The 18,495-nt window shown below is 35.2% G+C and overlaps 2 protein-coding genes across 7 annotated transcripts; both read left to right on the forward strand.

The window, feature by feature from the left end:
* Positions 608 to 4,042, forward strand: LOC105163297 (protein NETWORKED 1D). 4 transcript variants are annotated; one of them, XM_011081591.2, is made up of 6 exons: positions 610 to 684; positions 1,065 to 1,127; positions 1,250 to 1,486; positions 2,058 to 2,356; positions 2,525 to 3,076; positions 3,751 to 4,042. In XM_011081591.2, exons 3-6 carry the CDS (start codon positions 1,405 to 1,407, stop codon positions 3,754 to 3,756), a joined length of 939 nt encoding a protein of 312 aa, XP_011079893.1. In that variant the 5' UTR covers positions 610 to 684; positions 1,065 to 1,127; positions 1,250 to 1,404; the 3' UTR covers positions 3,757 to 4,042. The 4 variants fall into 4 exon arrangements, with proteins under 4 accessions (XP_011079892.1, XP_011079893.1, XP_011079891.1 ...); XM_011081589.2 differs by lacking the exon at positions 3,751 to 4,042 and having other exon boundaries at positions 2,525 to 3,371; XM_011081590.2 differs by lacking the exons at positions 1,065 to 1,127; positions 3,751 to 4,042 and having other exon boundaries at positions 608 to 684; positions 2,525 to 3,371.
* Positions 9,730 to 18,473, forward strand: LOC105163298 (protein NETWORKED 1D). 3 transcript variants are annotated; one of them, XM_011081592.2, is made up of 6 exons: positions 9,730 to 10,102; positions 10,530 to 10,608; positions 10,727 to 10,974; positions 11,564 to 11,862; positions 11,944 to 15,723; positions 17,161 to 18,473. In XM_011081592.2, exons 3-6 carry the CDS (start codon positions 10,872 to 10,874, stop codon positions 18,259 to 18,261), a joined length of 5,283 nt encoding a protein of 1,760 aa, XP_011079894.1. In that variant the 5' UTR covers positions 9,730 to 10,102; positions 10,530 to 10,608; positions 10,727 to 10,871; the 3' UTR covers positions 18,262 to 18,473. The 3 variants fall into 3 exon arrangements, with proteins under 3 accessions (XP_011079894.1, XP_011079895.1, XP_020550371.1); XM_011081593.2 differs by having other exon boundaries at positions 9,730 to 9,975; XM_020694712.1 differs by lacking the exon at positions 9,730 to 10,102 and adding an exon at positions 10,267 to 10,434.

Consider the following 18,495-nt stretch of genomic DNA (forward strand, 5'->3'; position numbering starts at 1 on the left):
GTCTGATTTTACACATTCTACCATGTATAAGTACAATATTGCAGCACTACAACAATAGCAGTAAATGGGGCCTTAGGCAATAATCAATTTACATTGCCATTTCTGTCCAGCCAAGAACATGAAGTTCACAACATGCTGGACCAGCAAGAAATTCAATACCACACTTGTACAAGGATGTATTGTTTTCTTCCTTTGATGCTTGTGACGGCAAATTGCATCACTCGTACCATGTGTACACAGGCAATGAAGAATAAGGCCAAAACATTACCCAGTTACATCCTAGTCATTACAAGTTGTGCCACTCCTGCCGATTCATGTGTTGCCAGGGGCATCTCCGGGCAGCTTTCGGTTAAGGTAGCGAATAACAGCATCTTCAACCCTGTCAAGTCAATGAGGCATTTCAACGACTTTTGACTTCTCCTAAATTACAAGCAAATACATGCAACCCTGCAGAACCTGACAATATCGCTTGTACGCGAAATACAGAAAACAGCTCACAAACAGTCCAGTATTCCAGCCCAAAATGAAGGCCCAAAGAAAAGCAGTCATAGTGTCCTTTTTATAATATCACTGCTTTGACTTTCAAGAAAACTCTTGCATCTGCCTCCAAAAAAAAAAAAAAAAAGAGAGAGAGAGAAAAGAAAGAAAACTTCTGCATCAATCCGTTTTAATTTCTTGTTTCCAGTAAGTGGTTTTTTCTACTCCATGCATTATTAGTGTATAATTCAATCAAATTTCAGTTTATGTATGTTTGGATGTATTTCTTGTGCGGATATACAGTATGACTCGTTGGTTGACTTGTTTCTTGAATTTTATTTTATTTTTTTTCAAGAAAATAATCTTGATGATATGAGTTTCAGTTTGTTCTTTGATGGAAATGGGATCTTGGTTGAATGTGGCTTATGGGTTTTAATCTTGTATTTTCTTGACCACTATGTTGTCGCGTTGGCGGCGCTGTCGTTGACTGAAAACCTTGTTAATTCTTGACTGTACTAATGTTTTGTTCATTTATGAGGAAAAACTTTATTGTTGTTGTCTTCTAATTTATGTTTGAATCTTGCCAGGTAATTTTTTTCTGATGAACTGTACTCTTCTGTTGAATTATTTGAGACTTGAATGTCTTTAAGGTATTCAGACTGTGGGTGTGTGATCTCAAGCTATGTGTTCCCTCAACAGTTTTCTTTCTATATACAGCAATCATAAATTCTTGGAACTTATTTCTTGATTCTTTTGTACCGTCTTGGCTTAGGTGCAGAGACCGAGAGATCCTGAACTCAATTCTGTTTATTAATATTGAATTGAGTGCTCTGAAGTTTTTGTGGGGTTGGATTGATTACACCTGTTATACTTTCTTCTGCCACTGCCATCGAAAGTCGGGGAGTCATTAGCATCACATAAGAAAAGATGGCGAAACGGTCGTATGCCTCGTGGTGGGATACCCGTATAAGTCCCAAGAACTCAAAATGGCTCCAAGAAAATCTCACAGGTATAGGAGCTTCTGGTTTGACTGAAAATATGTGTTCGCAGAAAGGAGCACATACTTGTCTCATTTCTTTCAATTGCATGTGAGGTGAAATCTGGGGAAGACTGTGCTGCTGTTCATTTTTGTGCTTGTATATATCAATGGCTATGATGAGTTTGGATTAAATGTACTAACTATCATCAGAACTGTAATGGGCTGGGAAAAATTGTTTATTCTCTTTCGCATTTTGTGAGTCAGTTGGCTTTTCATATCAATTTGTTTCGTTTGCCTGTAGAAAAATACAGTTCTTGTCCTCCTTGCACTCTTTATATTTTTCCTATATCACTCTTCAGTTGATTTTGAGAAGATGCAAGTTAAATGCCAATGTTTTCCGGTGATACAAGTGTGGATTTTTATGTACATGCTAAGATGTGTCTATGCGAAGTAGAAGGATGTACTGTTTACAAGTCATCAGCAGATAAGTTGGAAGATCATGGCAATAAAATTGGTTTCAGTTTTAGATGTAACTTGTACATCAAAATGGAATTAACACGATGCATGCGTTCATACTGAATGTCTTTTTGTGTTCTTGTAGATATGGATGTCAAAGTTAAATCAATGCTACAGATCATTGAGGGAGATGTGGATTCCTTTGCCAGGAGGGCAGATATGTATTACCAGAAACAACCAGAGCTTATTACATTGCTTGAGGAAATTTATAGAGGATATCGTGCATTGGCAGAAAGATATGACCATGCAAACTCTATGATTCGTTTTGCCCACCGTACTATAGAAGAAGCTTTTCCAAATCAAGTCCTGTTGATGTTTGCTGATGATTCACCGGCGAGTGATGTTTCTGGGACTGATCCAGGAACTCGTGATATGCCGATACCGGTATGTGTATAATGTGAAAAAATGTTGACATAGGAAGTGTTCTCTAGGTCTTCTTTTGTCTGACCTCATGCTATCAAACTGATTTGTGAATTCATGGATGAGTCTGTTGAACAAAACACTCATAGCAATGAGAATAACCATGTCAACGATCCAAAATTGTCAAACCAGGAAGGTAATTCTGAGGAGATTCTATGGTTGAAGGAGGCCCTTGCGAAACTGGAAACTGAGAAAGAAGCTGGCCTTGTTCAGTACCGACAAAGTTTGGATAAAGTGTCCCTGCTTGAAGCTGAGATCTCCAAGACCAGGGAGGATTTCAGCGTGCTCAGTGATCGGGCAAACAAAGCTGAAAATGAAGTTGTTGTCCTGAAGGAAATGCTGACCAGATTAGAAGCTGAAAAGGAGTCTAAGCTTCAAGACTACCAACAATTCGTTGACAGGATATCTAATCCGCAGGCTGTCATATCTTCTGCCCAGGAGGATGCACAGAAACTTAACAAAAGAGCGAATAGTGCTGGAACTGAAGCGCAATCCTTAAAATCTGAACTCGATAAGTTGGCTGTTGAAAAGGATGCAGCTCTCGATCAGTACATGCAATCACTGGAGATCATATCAGACCTGGAGCACAAATTACAACTTACTGAGGAAGATGCCAGAGGGTTCAAAGAGAGAGCTGAAAAAGCGGAGAGTGAAGTTGAAATTCTGAGACAAACCTTTGCCAAGGTGAGTTAAATCTACCAAGCTTGAAAATGCTTTTCAATACAACTAAATTTCTGTACCAGCTGGCGTATTCCATTGATCTTGTCACAAAGACAACCATATTTTCCAAATACTAGCATGTTTTGGTGATAAAACCTGGTTCACTTTGAATCATGGTGGGTGCAGATGGACATTGAAACTGATATATTCTGGATGAAATTACCTTTGGACCTTTTGATATCAGGATTACCCAATTCTGATAACTGCGTTTTTCGTATTGTATTAATTTATTTGTAGTAAAAACTTTTCCAGAACTTAATTCATTAACTTTGTGAAAAAGTTAATCATTTTGTTTGGTTCATTCATATTTCAACTACAGTAGTGGCTATCATACTCCAAGCAGTGAAGTCTAGTTTAGACGGCCTGTTTCATGTTTTAAACAGTAATTAAACTGAAAACATGTTTGTTTATATTTATTCACATTGGAAATATATTAATTTGACACCACAGTTCAATATAAAACACAATCTTATTAAATAATTCAAACATATTCTCATTTCACTTGAAAACCCATGCAAAATTGAAAATGCGTATTTCCCACCATAAACTGAAAACTTGTGCATATTTTGGGATGAAATGTTAATAAGTCTTTAGAATTGCATTATATATTGATGAGGTGTTTGGATATACAAATTTAGGAGTAGAGTTGTGAACTCAGAACGCTCTGCAGCAAATTCTTGTGCAAAGTTGAGATCTTCACCATGTTGGCAACAGCAGCTCTTTTATCAGGTTTGGTGAAATCCTCTACATAAATGGGGACACTGCAGTCTATTGAGTTTTTGGCATATATTTGTATTTTGTGATGGGTTTTTTTAGGTTGGATGAAATGTGGTTGTGTTAGGATCGTTGACCTGAAATATTTTGAAATCAAGTCATCACATCTAAGCCACGGTTGGCACCAAATAATAATTCTTACTACCACTGCTCAATCTTCCATCAGGACAACATTGTTAACACGATTGTTCAAACACGACAAATCCTATCGACATCACCTCAAATTTTATTCATAGTGCTACTCTCCCGGCCATGATGACTAAAATATCGTTGAGATAAAAAACTTTAAAAAAAAGAAATTTCGGCCCAAATTAGTATTCGAAGCCCTAAGCCCAATTTATTGGAAATTAAAATTATTGGTCCATGCTCAATTATTAGGACTGCTCGCGGTTGGTCGTTCCAATCTTTACACCTGTAGAAAAATCAAGAGACAGTTGCATAATCGATAATGTGATATTATTTTTTAAATTAATTATAATACTTAAAATAAATAAATTATTTTTTATATTATTTCTACATAAATGAAAAACGTATGTCAATTTCTTTATAAATGTATACTAAAATTTTGTGAGTATAAATATGGTGAAGTCGTGAATCAGAATCACGTATGTCAAACCTGAATCAATCGTATGACAAGTGTAATACACTTATTGTGTGATTGATGTACAATTTATGAAAAGTACAGTAAGTATAATATATCTGCTTTGTAATTAATTGAGTTCGACTAAATATGTTTTGGGTAAGAATTTTCCATTTATGTATTCTATATTGCATAATGCAATAGGTAACATGATATCTACATACGTATGCGATTGATTGATGTATGAGTGATCCACACCATTGATATGGTCCTAATGCTTTCAATAGCAAAACAAGAGAAAACCTCCAAGGAAGAAACGCTCCACTCCTGCCTTTCCCGACAAGTGACTTTACCCTAAGCTTAAAAGTCACCCCAAAGAGCCAGAACCAACCTCCACTCACCCCTTATCAGCTTTCAGTTTTGGACCCGTTAGTTGTCATTCCTCAATCAGATTTAATTTAATTGGTGAAATTGAGACTTCATAATTATAATTTTTATTAATAAATAATGATAACACTTCCTGAAATTATGCCAAAATACACAAACACTTTATGTCTTTTGCAAAATTACGGGAACCTTTCCTTAGGGATGTAATTGTAATGCTTTTTAAGAAGTGTTTGTGTAAGTTTTAACTTTTGAATAGAGAACATAACTGTCATTTTATATACGGCAAAAAAATATTTATATATTTAAATTTAGAATTCAAAAATCTTAATAATGGGCAGCAGACTTTTTTGGAATTTGGAAAGGTGTCAATTTCTCACCAAACTTAATTCATCTAAGTGTTATCATTGTTCATTAGGATGGATTGGACCATTAAACAATTTAATAATCTTATCCAATTCTATGGTCATGTAAATGTCTATGATTCTTTTTTCTTGGCTGCTTTTATCCCCAAGTCCAAAAGTAAATTGAATTATTTCTTTTTCTGTCTCTCGCACGTTCGTCTCATTTGGCATATATGCCAAACTCACCACCTTGCTTAAACTGTTGTCACTTTTTAAAAATGTATAATTAATCATTCCAAAATTATATTATGATACTCCGTCCCGTGTAAATTAAAAACTAATAGAATAAGTAGCATATAATTATTGAATCAAGAATTCAAATACATGTACTGAATATCCCTTTTCGATGAATTGTACATAGTCGAATTTCATGATGCATTTAGATGATCTGGATGTAATTTTCACGTTCAACGGGCTCACAAATCCTCTTGAAGGTCTTGGTTCAAACTCCAAATGTGAATGTGTTAAGAGAAATAATAATAATAATAATTAAAGATAAAAAAAACCATTGAAATATTAATAAACTCAATTAAAACAGCCCCATCAAACGCATTTAAAAATTAAATTATTTTTTATGGAATCATATATTATAAGTCGGCTATTATCAAAGCATTAATAAATAGTGTAAAGTGATGAATTTTTATGTTTTCAATGTGGAAATTAAATTGGTTATGTTTTAAATAAAAATTGAATGACTTAATTACTAGATAACCATATTGATGGTGGCAGCTGAAAAATAATTGAACCACATGTGTGAGTATCATAGGTTTTGCTAAGGTAGGACACCTTTTTGCTAGGAACATGTCCTAACAAATATTCATTAGTTATTATGAGGACTACCTAATCACTCTTCTTGTCTCCGGACTTGCATTTATTCAAAACCACATATTGAATATGAATTTTTTTTTTTTTTAAAAAAAAGGACAAGTAAAATATATTGTCAACACTACTTTAGGAAAGGACGAATCAAAAGTAATAGAGTCGTACATATCAGAATTTACACATGCATCAATTAGAAACGTCAATATCATTTACACAAATCATTTATACTTTTTAAAAAAAATTTATATATATATATCTAGAAAAGATAAAAATGAATGAGAAGAAAATTTACCAAAAGATGTTATTTAAAATCATGATGAATGGAAAAATTAACAACAATGATTTAATTTTAAAAAAATAACATATTAATGAAAAATACAAATAAGATGCTTTTTAATTATATATAGTATAGATTATTTATCAACACAATTTTTATGTAGATAAAAAAAAGAAATTTATAATTATTTAACTGAAAGTGGTTTTACATATCTATTCAACTATTCATAACTGAGTCCCCAAACAGCCCCTTGCACCTTTAACCCTCTGGCTGGTGACAACCCGGTCCCCACTTTCACCAACCACTCCAGCCGACCACCTGGACCCCTGCAATATTATGATCATGACCGTTAGATTATAATCACAGGTAATTTTACCATTCATCTCATCTCACTCAATACTCTTTTTTTTTTTTGTTTATTAATATATATACTTTTTCTTTCTTATGAAGTATAAATAATCAACAATAATTATATTTTTTAAATATAAATTTAATTACAATAAATTTTCTTAAAATTTGTTATAATTATAAATACTTCTTGTATTTAAAAAATATAAATACCTCATGATACTGATGTTCGTTAATAAATATGTTTTCGTAGCAGTTCATAGTATAAAATATTGATTAGAGAATCACTAATTTTTTGAATAAATATTTATAATATTTTAAGTAATTATAGTATAGTTATAATTATTACAAATTTGATAGAAGGTTTGTAACCTATTCAAACAAATAAATAATTAGAGTGGAAAAATAGGGAAAAAGACATGATTCATGTGGGCCAAAAACATGTTTTTTATTGGATGGATGGAGCAGACGGCCGTTAATGGCACCGTCCAAGGCCACCCCACTTTTTGAAAAGCCTGGAACGACAGCGTGTTCGTAAGAGCAAAGCATCGGTGAGCGAAATCACAAATATGCCCTCGTGTGAACTTTCTGTAAAAGCTGGGAATGGAATCTATTCTTTACCCCTCAGCCTTTTCTTTTCTCTTTAATTAATAATTAGGGATAATTGCACTCTCATACTCTCTGAGATGTTGATAATTACACGTAGGCTCTCTATAATTTGAAAAATTATATCTAGTAACCTTGAGATTTATTTTCGTCTAACAAATAAGTCTCTTCATTAGTTAAAATTTACTAAACTTGCTGTATTAATAGAAAAATTGAATGAAAATCAATATTTATACTCGATTGGGTTATTATTGATTTATTGTAGGTTAAATAATTTTTTTTGACTAAACTATTATTTATAACGGTGAAATACATCTCCCCACATACATTACCGCGTGAAGACGTATGAGGGTAATTTGATCATAAAAAGATTTATTTGATCTGTAATAAGTTAGTAATAAGTCATCCGGGGGTAAGTATAGATTTTCTCCAATTTTTTGTTAATATAGCAAATTCGCAAATTCAGTGAATTTTGTCTAACGGATTGACTTATTTGTTATGAAATTAAACCTCAGGGGTGCTATATGTAATTTCTCAAACCACATGGGGTTTACGAGTAATTATACCAAGGCTTAAGGAGAGGAGTGTAATTATCCTCAATAATTATTAATAGTACCAAAAAGGATGCATTTTATATGATATTCTTTTAATATTTATAAAGTACATCAGATAAGATTTGCTTATTAGGATCTAATGTTGGTGAGGCTTAATTTAATTGATGAAATTGAGGTTCCATAACTCAAAAGTTATGGATTCGAACTCCATCAATATGTGGGATGTTATTCTATTTTGTTAGTATGTATCTGATACTAATGATTAGTTTTTGATTATGATAATTATTGAGATTATCCAATATAGATATTTGATATTAATAATTATAATTTTGACTTATTTGAAAAAAAAATTATCTCTTTCATTTAAAAAAAAAAAAATACATGTGAGATATTATGTAACAGCTTTGGAAGGATACGTCATTGAATGAAACTCAATTATTTTAGTCCAAAGTATTAATAATTGCATTATACATAATAGACATTATATGGTACATATAATATGTGTTTAATAAAATTTCAAATTTGGATTACTAATGTATGAAGTATCGAATTATTAAAATTTATTTCATACTAAGTTTGAATAATGTTCATTTGAAATTTGACTGATTTAGTAAGTTGAATTCAAACACTTTACGAGTTTATTTATAAAATAAATTTAATACTTTTAATCTTTTAAAATATCTTATAAAATATTTTGAATAAATTTAGCCGAACCTAATAAAAAAATGAACCTAAACCAATATTTTATTTGCAAAACCTAAAATTAGGTTTTGTTGATTCATGTACCACTACCTTAGGAAATGCTCTATGAAGTGGAACAGTTGACTAGTCAAATGTAGAAACCTTATTTCAAGAAACTCACTTGCAACTTCAATATTTACGTTTTCTTTGTTTAAATTTAGGATTAATTACATTTATAATCCCTCTAAAATTTATATTTACTCAGCTTTCAAAAATTTTTTGTTTACACTTGCCTCACTTTCGATAGATTTGAACGAAAAATGAAAAAAATTACATAAAATTTTAATTTTTCTTCTTATTTAATACTCTCATGTGTATTTTGTTAAATTATAAAATTATGATTTTTTTTGGCTGAAATTAGTATTTTTCATCAAAATCTTAACAAAAAAGGTTCAGGTGTAACTAGTAAATTTTTGGAGGAAATGTAAGTATGATTTTATAATTTCTTTGAAAAAATAATAATTTTATATTTTTAAAAGGGATCTAACTGTAATTGACCCTTAAATTTATGCAAATTTTACTTAAATGATAAGATTGAAATGTTGCAAATGGAACATTATTTTAGTAGCTGCCTTTCTACATTTTCAATTTGTTACTAACTTGTGTAATTATTTATATATACTTTAACGGATTGTATAAATTTTCTTTAATCTTCTGTCGGAATTGAAAAAATAAGAATGTAAAAAGCGTGATCATCAATAGTTTAAACAGAACACAACCTTTGACCAAACAAGTCAATTTTTGAGATACATTTTCTCAAATAATGAAATGAATTTATTCTATGTGTCAACAAATATTTTATAAAAAACAAAACACATTTAAGTGAAAAATATTTTATATTTTATTTTTATGATTTACTGTATCATTCAATATATTCAAATTGAAAAGTGGAATCCCTAAACTTGGATCATACAGATGTTCACCCAAAATGGGGTTGCCATTGCCTGTCTGACTCAATGGTGTCAATCTTCTAGAACGCACGAGTAAAACAATTACGACACGAGAATCCCAAGGACAACATCGTCATTTTCCACTCACCCAAACATAATTACATTTACGGACCCCATAAACAAATATAAAAGATTAGTACGAATACTAATACTAAGTAGTATTTCGGCAAGCCAAAAAGGAAAAGATTACGGGGAGAGAGAGAGAGAGAGAAATTTGTCATTTTCTTTGATTTTCAATTATAACTGAGACGACGCCAGTTCCTCAATGACTCATGCAGACTCAGCAAATCACAGCCCAGCATATACATACATACATACAGAATATATACGCACAAACAACAACAACAACAACAGCGAAGAGAATTTATTTCTTTCCCAGAGAGAGAGAGAGAGACAAAGTGGAAGATCTGAAAAGCCAATGGGGTGAGTAAAAAAAAAAAAAAAAGGAGAAAAAACTAAAAGGAAAGCAGCCATAGAGTCCTTTCTATTTTATCACTGCTTTCAAGAAAACTTCTGCATCAATTTTTCCGTTACCTTTTTTTCTTTCTCAGTAAGTGGTTTTTCCTCTTTTCCATGTATTCTTGGTGTACAATTCAGTTGAATTCTAGTTTATGTATGTTCGAATGTATTTATCGTGCAGATATACAGTATGACTGGGTGGTTGACTTGTTTCTTGAACTTTTTTTTCTCAAGAAAATACTCTTGATGATCATGGTTTGTTTTGATGATCTGAGTTTCAGTTTTTTCTTTGATGGAAATCGGATCTTGGTTTTATGGGGTTATGGGTTATAATCTTGTTTTTTCTTGAATTCTCGGTTGTTGGGTTGGTGGCGCTGTAGTTGATTGAAAAACTTGCTGAAAGTCCTGTTTCTTTTCTAGGCTGTATGAATCTTTTGTTCATTTTTATGAGAAAAAACTTTATTGTTGTTGCTAATTTTGTTGTTGTCGTCGTCTAATTTATGTTTGATTCTTGCCAGGTAATTTTTTCTGATGAATTGTTCTCTTGAGGCGGCCACCTTTTTTTGATGAATTATTTGAGACTTGAATTTCTTTAAGGTATTCATATGCTCTGGGCGTGATCTTAAGCTATGTGTTTCCTTGACTATTTTCTTTCCATACAGTAATCATAAATTCTTGGAACTTATTTCTTGATTCTTTTGTACTCTTGGCTTAGGTGCAGAGACTGAGAGATCCTGAACTCAATTCTGTTTATTAATATTGAATTGAGTGCTCTGTCGTTTTTGTGGGGTTGGACTGATTACCCCTGTTATACTTTCTTTTGCTGCTGCCATCAAGTGATCAGCATCACATAAAAAGAGATGGCAAAATTGTCGCATATGGATTCTAGACGAATGTACTCCTGGTGGTGGGATAGCCATATAAGTCCCAAGAACTCAAAATGGCTCCAAGAAAATCTCACAGGTATAGGAGCTTCTGGTTTGACTGAAAATGTGTATCACAGAAAGGAGCACATACGTGTCACATTTCTTTCAATTGTATGTGAGGTGAAATCTGGGGAAGACTGTGCTGCTGTTCATTTTTGTGCTTGTATATATCAAAGGCTTGTGATGAGTTTGGATTAAATGCTTACTATCATCAGAACTTTAATGGGCTGGAAAAAATTGTTTATTCTCTTTCCCATTTTGTGAGCCAATTGCCTTTTCATATGAATTTGTTTCATTTGCCTGTAGAACACTGTTTTTCTTGGTGGCCTTTAAACTTACCCGACCTTCATTCGGGCAGTCATATTTTTCCTATATCAGTCTTCAGTTGATTTAGAGAAGATGCATATTAAATGCCAATGTTTTCGGTCATACAGAGTGTGGATTTTCATGTACATGCTAAGATGTGTCTATGCGAAGTAAAAGGTTGTATTGGTTTCAAGTCATCAGCAGAAAGTTGGAAAATCATGGCAATAAAATTGGTTTCACTTCTATATGTAACTTGTACATCAAATGGAATTAACACGACACATGTGTTCATACTGAAATATTCTTTTGTGTTCTTGTAGATATGGATGTCAAAGTTAAATCAATGATAAAGCTCATTGAGGAAGATGCGGATTCCTTTGCCAGGAGGGCAGAGATGTATTACAAGAAACGACCAGAGCTTATGAAATTGGTTGAGGAGTTTTATAGAGCATATCGTGCGTTGGCAGAAAGATATGACCATGCAACCGGTGTGATTCGTCATGCCCACCGTACTATGACAGAAGCTTTTCCAAATCAAGTCCCATTGATGTTTGGTGATGATTCGCCAGCAAGTAATATTTCCGGGACTGATCCGAGAACTCCTGAGATGCCAATACCGGTATGTGTATAATGTGAAAAATGATGACATAGGAAGTGTTTCTCTAGGTCTTCTTTTGTCTAATCTCGTGCTGTCAAACAGATTGGAGAATTCACGGATGATTCCGATTCTGTTGCTAGAAGAAAGGTCTTGAAACAGTTCAATGATTCGTCTGGGCCAGTTGAGCGTGTGAGAAGGGGTCTTAACTTTGATGAGGCTGAGGAGAAAGAACAAAGCACTCATAGCAATGAGAATAACCATGTCAAGGATCAAAAATTGTCAAAATCTGACCAGGAAGGTGATTCCAAGGAGATTCTACGGTTGAAAGAGGCCCTTGCGAAACTGGAAACTGAGAAAGAAGCTGGCCTTGTTCAGTACCAACAAAGTTTGGATAAACTGTCCCAGCTTGAGACTGAGATCTCTAAGACCAGGGAGGATTTCAGAGTGCTAAGTGATCAGGCAAATAAAGCTGAAAATGAAGTTGTTGCCCTGAAGGAAATGCTGACCAGATTAGAAGCTGAAAAGGAGTCTAAGCTTCAAGACTTCCAACAATGTGTTGACAGGATATCTAATCTGCAGGCTGTAATATCTACTGCTCAGGAGGATGCCAAGAAACTTAATGAAAGAGCCACTACTGCTGAAACTGAAGCGCAATCCTTAAAATCTGAACTTGATAAGCTGGCTGTTGAAAAGGATGCAGCTCTCGATCAGTACATGCAATCGCTGGAGATCATATCAAAGTTGGAGAACAAATTACAACTTACTGAAGAAGATGCCAAAGGGTTCAAAGAGAGAGCTGAAAAAGCAGAGGGTGAAGTTGAAATTCTGAGACAAACCATTTCCAAATTGACTGAGGAAAAGGAGGCTGCAGCTCTGCAATACCAGCAATGCCTGGAGAGGATTTCGAGTCTAGAGCACGAGCTCACATGTGCCCATGAGGAGGCCAAGCGCCTCAATGTAGAGATAGATAATGGAGTATTCAAGTTAAAAGATGCTGAAGAACAATGTCTCCTCTTAGAAAGATCAAACCAGTCTCTGCACTCTGAGTTGGAATCCTTGATGTTGAAGATGGGGACTCAAACTCAAGAGCTTACTGAGAAGCAGAAGGAACTAGGAAGATTGTGGGCTTGCATACAAGAAGAACGATTGCGCTTTGTGGAGGCTGAGACTGCTTTTCAGACTTTGCAGCATTTGCATGCCCAGACTCAGGAAGAGCTGCGGGCTATGGCTTCTGAGCTGCAGAGCAGGGTGCAACTCTTGAAGGTTGCAGAGACCCAAAATCAGAGTTTGCAAGATGAAGTTCTGAAGGTAAAGCAGGAGAACAAGCACCTTGACGAGCTCAATGCATCTTCTGCTTTGTCAATAAAGGATATGCAAAGTGAGATATCTACCTTGATGGAATCTAAAGGGAAACTTAAGGAGGAAGTTGAGCTTCGACTCGACCAAAGAAACGCGCTACAGCAAGAAATATATTGCCTAAAAGAGGAGCTAAATGATCTGAACAAGAAGCACCTTTCCATTTTGGACCAGGTGCATGTAGTAGGCTTGAATCCAGAATCCTTGGGATCATCAGTGAAGGAATTGCAGGACGAGAATTCCAGCCTGAAAGAAATTTGCCACAGGGAAACTAGTGAGAAAGCAGCTCTCCTGGAGAAGCTGGAAATTCTGGAGCAGCTACTTGAGAAAAATTCCCTTTTGGAGACCTCCCTAGCTGATTTAAATGCTGAACTAGAAGCTGTTAGAGGGAAAATAGAAGCACTGGAACGAACATGCCAATCTCTTTTGCAAGAGAAATCCACTCTTTCTGAGGAGAAAGCCATTCTCATGACACAACTAGAGGATACAAACAAGAACCTGGAAAAACTCTCAGAGAAGAATAGAGTTCTAGAAAATTCACTTTCTGACGCACATAATCAACTTGAAGCTTTAATGGCTAAATCAAAAATCTTAGATGATTCATGCCAGTTGCTTGTAAATGAGAAGGCTGGTCTGAAAAGTGAAAACGATGGTTTAACTTCTCAGCTTGAGAAGACACAGATAATGCTGGAAGACCTTGAGAGACTTTATGGAGAACTTGAAGGAAGATGCATAGGTCTGGAGAAAGAGAATGAATCAAGTCTTCTCAAAGTTGAAGAGCTGCAGAGGTCTTTGAATGTGGAGAGGCAAGAACATGCAAGCTATGTTCAGATGAATGAAACTCGGTTTAGTGGTGCTGAAACTGAGATGCGCCTTCTGCAAGCAGAAAACGAACAGAGAAAGATAGAACTTGATCAAATGCTGGATAATGCCATAGACAACGAAATTAATATAACTGTCTTACGCATTACAGCTCAAGAGATGAAAGAAAATAATTGCTCCTTGCTTATAAAGAATCAGAAGCTCTTAGAGGAATCCAGTTTGTCTGAAAAGAAGATCTCGCAATTAAGGCAAAACATTTTTGACCAACAAGACGAAATCAAATCTTTGTCAGATCAATCTAGAAGTCTGAGGGCTGGGACTTACCAGTTATTGAAGGTTCTTGACATTGTTCAGGAAGGTGAATGTGAGGATAAATCTGAACAAGACCAGGTTAATATCAATCAGCTGTTATGTAAACTTCAGAGTATGAAGAAATCCCTTTCCGAAGCTGAGGAAGAAAATCTGGAGTGGACTGTTGAACTATCGGTTCTTCTAACATGGATTAGACAACTTAAACTAGATTCACAAAATCTCGAGCTGGAAAGAAGCAAAATAGAGCATGAGTTCAAGGTCAAGACTCAGCAGGTCACGGTGTTGCAGAACGAGGCCCTTACACTTCTGGAGATGAATGAAGAATTAAGGTCAAAATTGATGGAGGGAGAGTGCAATATGGAGGCACTGACGAATCAGATTGAGGATTTGAATAGGAAGCTAATGGATATGCAAGGTACTTGTCAGGTCTTGCAAAGAGAGAAATCAGAAATTTCCCAGGAGAAAAGATCTTTAATGGATAATATCCTACACCTGGAGGGAAAGAATGATTTCCTAGAAGAGGAAAATTCTGCTTTGTGTGGTGAGGTGTTAGCCCTGGAGACCCTCTCATTAATTTTCAGAAGCTTTGCTGATGAGAAGTGCATGGCATTAAGAGAACTTGGGGATGATCGAGATAAACTTCATGATATAAATGCTACTCTTATGGGAAAGCTAAGCTTGACAGAAGGGAGGTTGGAAGAATCAAAAACTGAAAATCTTCACCTCGAGGAGAGGCTACAGAAGACACAGGATGAGTTGAAGGTTGTTGCAACAGCCAAAGATCAGTTGAGTGTTGAAATTGAAAATGGAAAGAAGTTGTTGCATAAGATGGCACTACAACTTCAGGAAGCAGAAGAGAAGATAAGTCTAGTAGAAATTGAGAAATTAGAATTAAATAGAAGTGTGGAAAATGTGAACATGGAATACAATGAGGTCAAGATGGCTCGAGACCAACAAGAGAATCAGATTCTTAAACTGTCCGTAGAGAACGACCATTTAAGCAGGGAGAATTATTGCTTGCGTGAAGCAAGTCAGAAACTGGAAGTTGAGCTGCACGAATTGCAAAGTGAGCATAATAATAGTAAAATCCAAGAAGAAAATTTGCATATTGAGCTGCAAAAGAAATTAGGTGAAATTAATGAGTTGGAGACTCGGGCTGCATCAGTTTTTGGTCAATTACAGTGTTCCTTGGTCAGTCAGCTTCTTTATGAGCAGAAGTTTCATGAGCTCCATGAGGCATGCCTTGGCTATGTAGATCAAAATGAAGATCTCAAAACTCAACTGGCTGCATTTGGTCCTGAGATTGCATCATTGAAGGAATGTATATCATCCCTGGAGAACCACACCGATATACATATCAAATTCCAAAATCCTGAAAACGAGCAATTGCAGGTATTTTTTATCACTACAAATATATGGCAACTGCATGATTTGACTTTTTGAGTTAACCCTACCAATCTTGATAATGCTTTTCAATGCAACCAAATCTCTGTATTAAGTGTTGTAGTCCATTGATCTTGTCGCAGAGGACATCCATATTTACCAAATGCTAGCATGTGTTGTGTTGATAAAACCTGGTTAACTTTGAATTATGCATGATGGAGATGGACATGACACACTTCAATTTTTTGGATGATATTACCAATGTCAAGATTACTCAATTTTTAAATCATTTTCTGATTGTATTTATATATATGCAGTAAAAACTTTTAAAGAACTTAATTCATGAACTTCGAGAAAAGTTTTACATTTTGTTTGGTTCATTCAAAATTTTCAAACCTAAAATAGTTGCTATCATAGTTCATATATCTACGGATTCAGAGAGTGTTTTTCTCCAAAAACCTATTTGTTAATATTAAAATCATCACCGACGAACCAATTTGAACTACTAAAGAAGAGATTTCTACTAAAAAAGTCATTCATTAAATTTCTTACTCTAAGCAGTCAAGTATAGTTTAGAAGAATTAACTGTTGGGTATTTTGGAGTGAAAAGTTAATGGAATGGGTTTTTGGAATTTTGTAATATGTTGATGAATTCTTTGGATATATAAATTTAGTTTTAAGAAATAATTTGAATTACCAGTTTCTATGGGTGCAAACTTTATACCACTTGTTACGATGAGACTTCCTCTTTACATGTAATAAAAGGTTTGAAGAAGTACTGACCCTTCTTGATTTCATGATTATAAAGGCATTTCTCGTGACAAGAGTTGAACATGACTATCTCTTTTGAATTGCAGTGCAATATAGCTTACAAAACACCATCTTTATTTTCCTTTCTTGGCATAATTTCTAGACTCCAACATCAACTTGTTTTTAGCCTGTGTCTTTTCTTTGTCTTGAGCAAGTTCTTTGCCTGGTACTGGCTTTGGATTTAGTGCAGTTACATTCACTACTACTGAGTGGGAGCTTTGCGTCTTTTGTTATGCTTTCTTGCTTTTGACAGCTATTTATTTAACTTAAAGAATGTATGAATATTACACTAGGGTAGGATGGAGTTCCTGCCTGTCCTTTTAGGAGTGACTATACCCCGACATGGATGTTCCTGAGAACAATGACGGCACCAATGACTAAACATGATTTGAGATTAATCTACTGTAAAGCTTCACAAGTGATTTTTGATCGTGGTCAGGGGATTTCATTTTTCAGATATTGGACTGGTAGTAAGAAAAGTAGGGTTGAAGTGTTTTTTTTCCCGTCTAATTCCTAGCTGAGGAGAATGTCTGTTGGGCTTACGTTGCAACAATGTTTTGTGTCAAATCAACTGCATCATCCACAAGTACTGGTTCGAATTAGGTCTATTTTATTAAACTATATGTTTGTTTGTAGGATGCTCAAGTTACAAATGATGATAAGAAAGCCTTGATGCCAAGCACATTCTCCGACTTGCGTGATCTGCGGATTAGGCTTCAAGCAATTGTAAAGGCAGCAGTCGAGATAAAAGAGGTAATGGTTCAAGAAAACAATGATCTTCGTTCCAAGCTGGATGCTTCAGTGAGGCAACTTGAGTTGCTACAATCTGAGAGTGGGCGATATAGGAGAAATATGAGCTCTACATCTGAAATCACTGTGGCAGATAATGTACTACTGACAAAAGATATTGTGCTCGATCAGGTATCAGATGGTCCATCTCAACGTTACAACAAGAGAGAACCTGCTGATATGGATAACCAAATTGTTGAGTTATGGGAAACTGCTGATCCAGATGGCACGGTTGGTCTTACCATAGGCAAGTCGAAGAAAACCGTCTCTCCATCCTCCATTGGCAATTCTGATTTCGATCATGTTAAGTCGATGAAAAAACAGAAAGGTGTTCCAACCTCAGACTCCCTGATTGAGAAGGAGTTGAGCATCGACAAGTTGGAGATCTCTAAAAGATCAACAGATTCCCTCCAAGAAGGGAACAAGAGGAAGCTCTTGGAAAGGCTTGACTCGGATGTTCAGAAGTTGGCAAATCTTCAAATTACAGTTCAAGACTTGAAGAGAAAACTTGAGGTTACTGAGCAGGGCAAACGGGGCAAAGCTGTTATAGAATGTGAGGCATTGAAGGGACAGCTTGGAGAAGCTGATATGGCCATCATGAAGTTGTTTGATATCAGTGGCAGATTGATGAAAAACATCGACAACAGGTCTTTCTCGGACTCAAAATCCTCACTCGACTTAGAAGATGAAGGAAACTCCAGGAGGAGGAAAGTCTCTGAGCAAGCACGAAGAATGTCTGAAAAAATCGGAAGGTTGCAGCTGGAGATACAGAAATTACAGTTTCGCCTGCTGAAACTCGACGGTGAATTGGAAGGAAAAGCTAAAATGTCGGAGTCGAAAAGAAGAGTTCTTCTGAGGGACTATCTCTACGGGGCAGGGAGAACAGGCCAGAGGCGTAAAAAGGGACATTTTTGCGCATGTGTCCAGCCTTCAACTGTTGAAGATTGAAGTGTTACGGCAATTTGTATTTCAAGAGAAAACCTTTGTTTAATCTAGTAGCTTCTCTTTTCTTTGCTATGAATGTTTCTTATGTAGTTAGTTTGTGTCTATATCTACAGCTCCCTCTTTATTGAGCACTTGTACATTTGGTCTGGATAGCTGTACTATATTTTTAGAAGTTGTTTTGCCTATATATTATGCATGCATTGGCCTGAAAAGAAGCACTGGCTCTGTCCCATGACT

Source organism: Sesamum indicum, linkage group LG6, assembly GCF_000512975.1.
Source record: "Sesamum indicum cultivar Zhongzhi No. 13 linkage group LG6, S_indicum_v1.0, whole genome shotgun sequence".
Classification (NCBI taxonomy): Eukaryota; Viridiplantae; Streptophyta; class Magnoliopsida; order Lamiales; family Pedaliaceae; genus Sesamum; species Sesamum indicum.

Excerpts from the sequence above, each read along its gene's own strand:
- LOC105163297 (XM_011081590.2), top strand. The coding sequence starts at position 1,405 with ATGGCGAAACGGTCGTATGCCTCGTGGTGGGATACCCGTATAAGTCCC. Across the intron at positions 1,487-2,057 it reads GCTCCAAGAAAATCTCACAG|ATATGGATGTCAAAGTTAAA; the intron begins GTATAGGAGCTT and ends GTGTTCTTGTAG. Across the intron at positions 2,357-2,524 it reads CTCGTGATATGCCGATACCG|GAAGGTAATTCTGAGGAGAT; the intron begins GTATGTGTATAA and ends TTGTCAAACCAG.
- LOC105163298 (XM_011081592.2), top strand. The coding sequence starts at position 10,872 with ATGGCAAAATTGTCGCATATGGATTCTAGACGAATGTACTCCTGGTGG. Across the intron at positions 10,975-11,563 it reads GCTCCAAGAAAATCTCACAG|ATATGGATGTCAAAGTTAAA; the intron begins GTATAGGAGCTT and ends GTGTTCTTGTAG. Across the intron at positions 15,724-17,160 it reads CTGAAAACGAGCAATTGCAG|GATGCTCAAGTTACAAATGA; the intron begins GTATTTTTTATC and ends GTTTGTTTGTAG.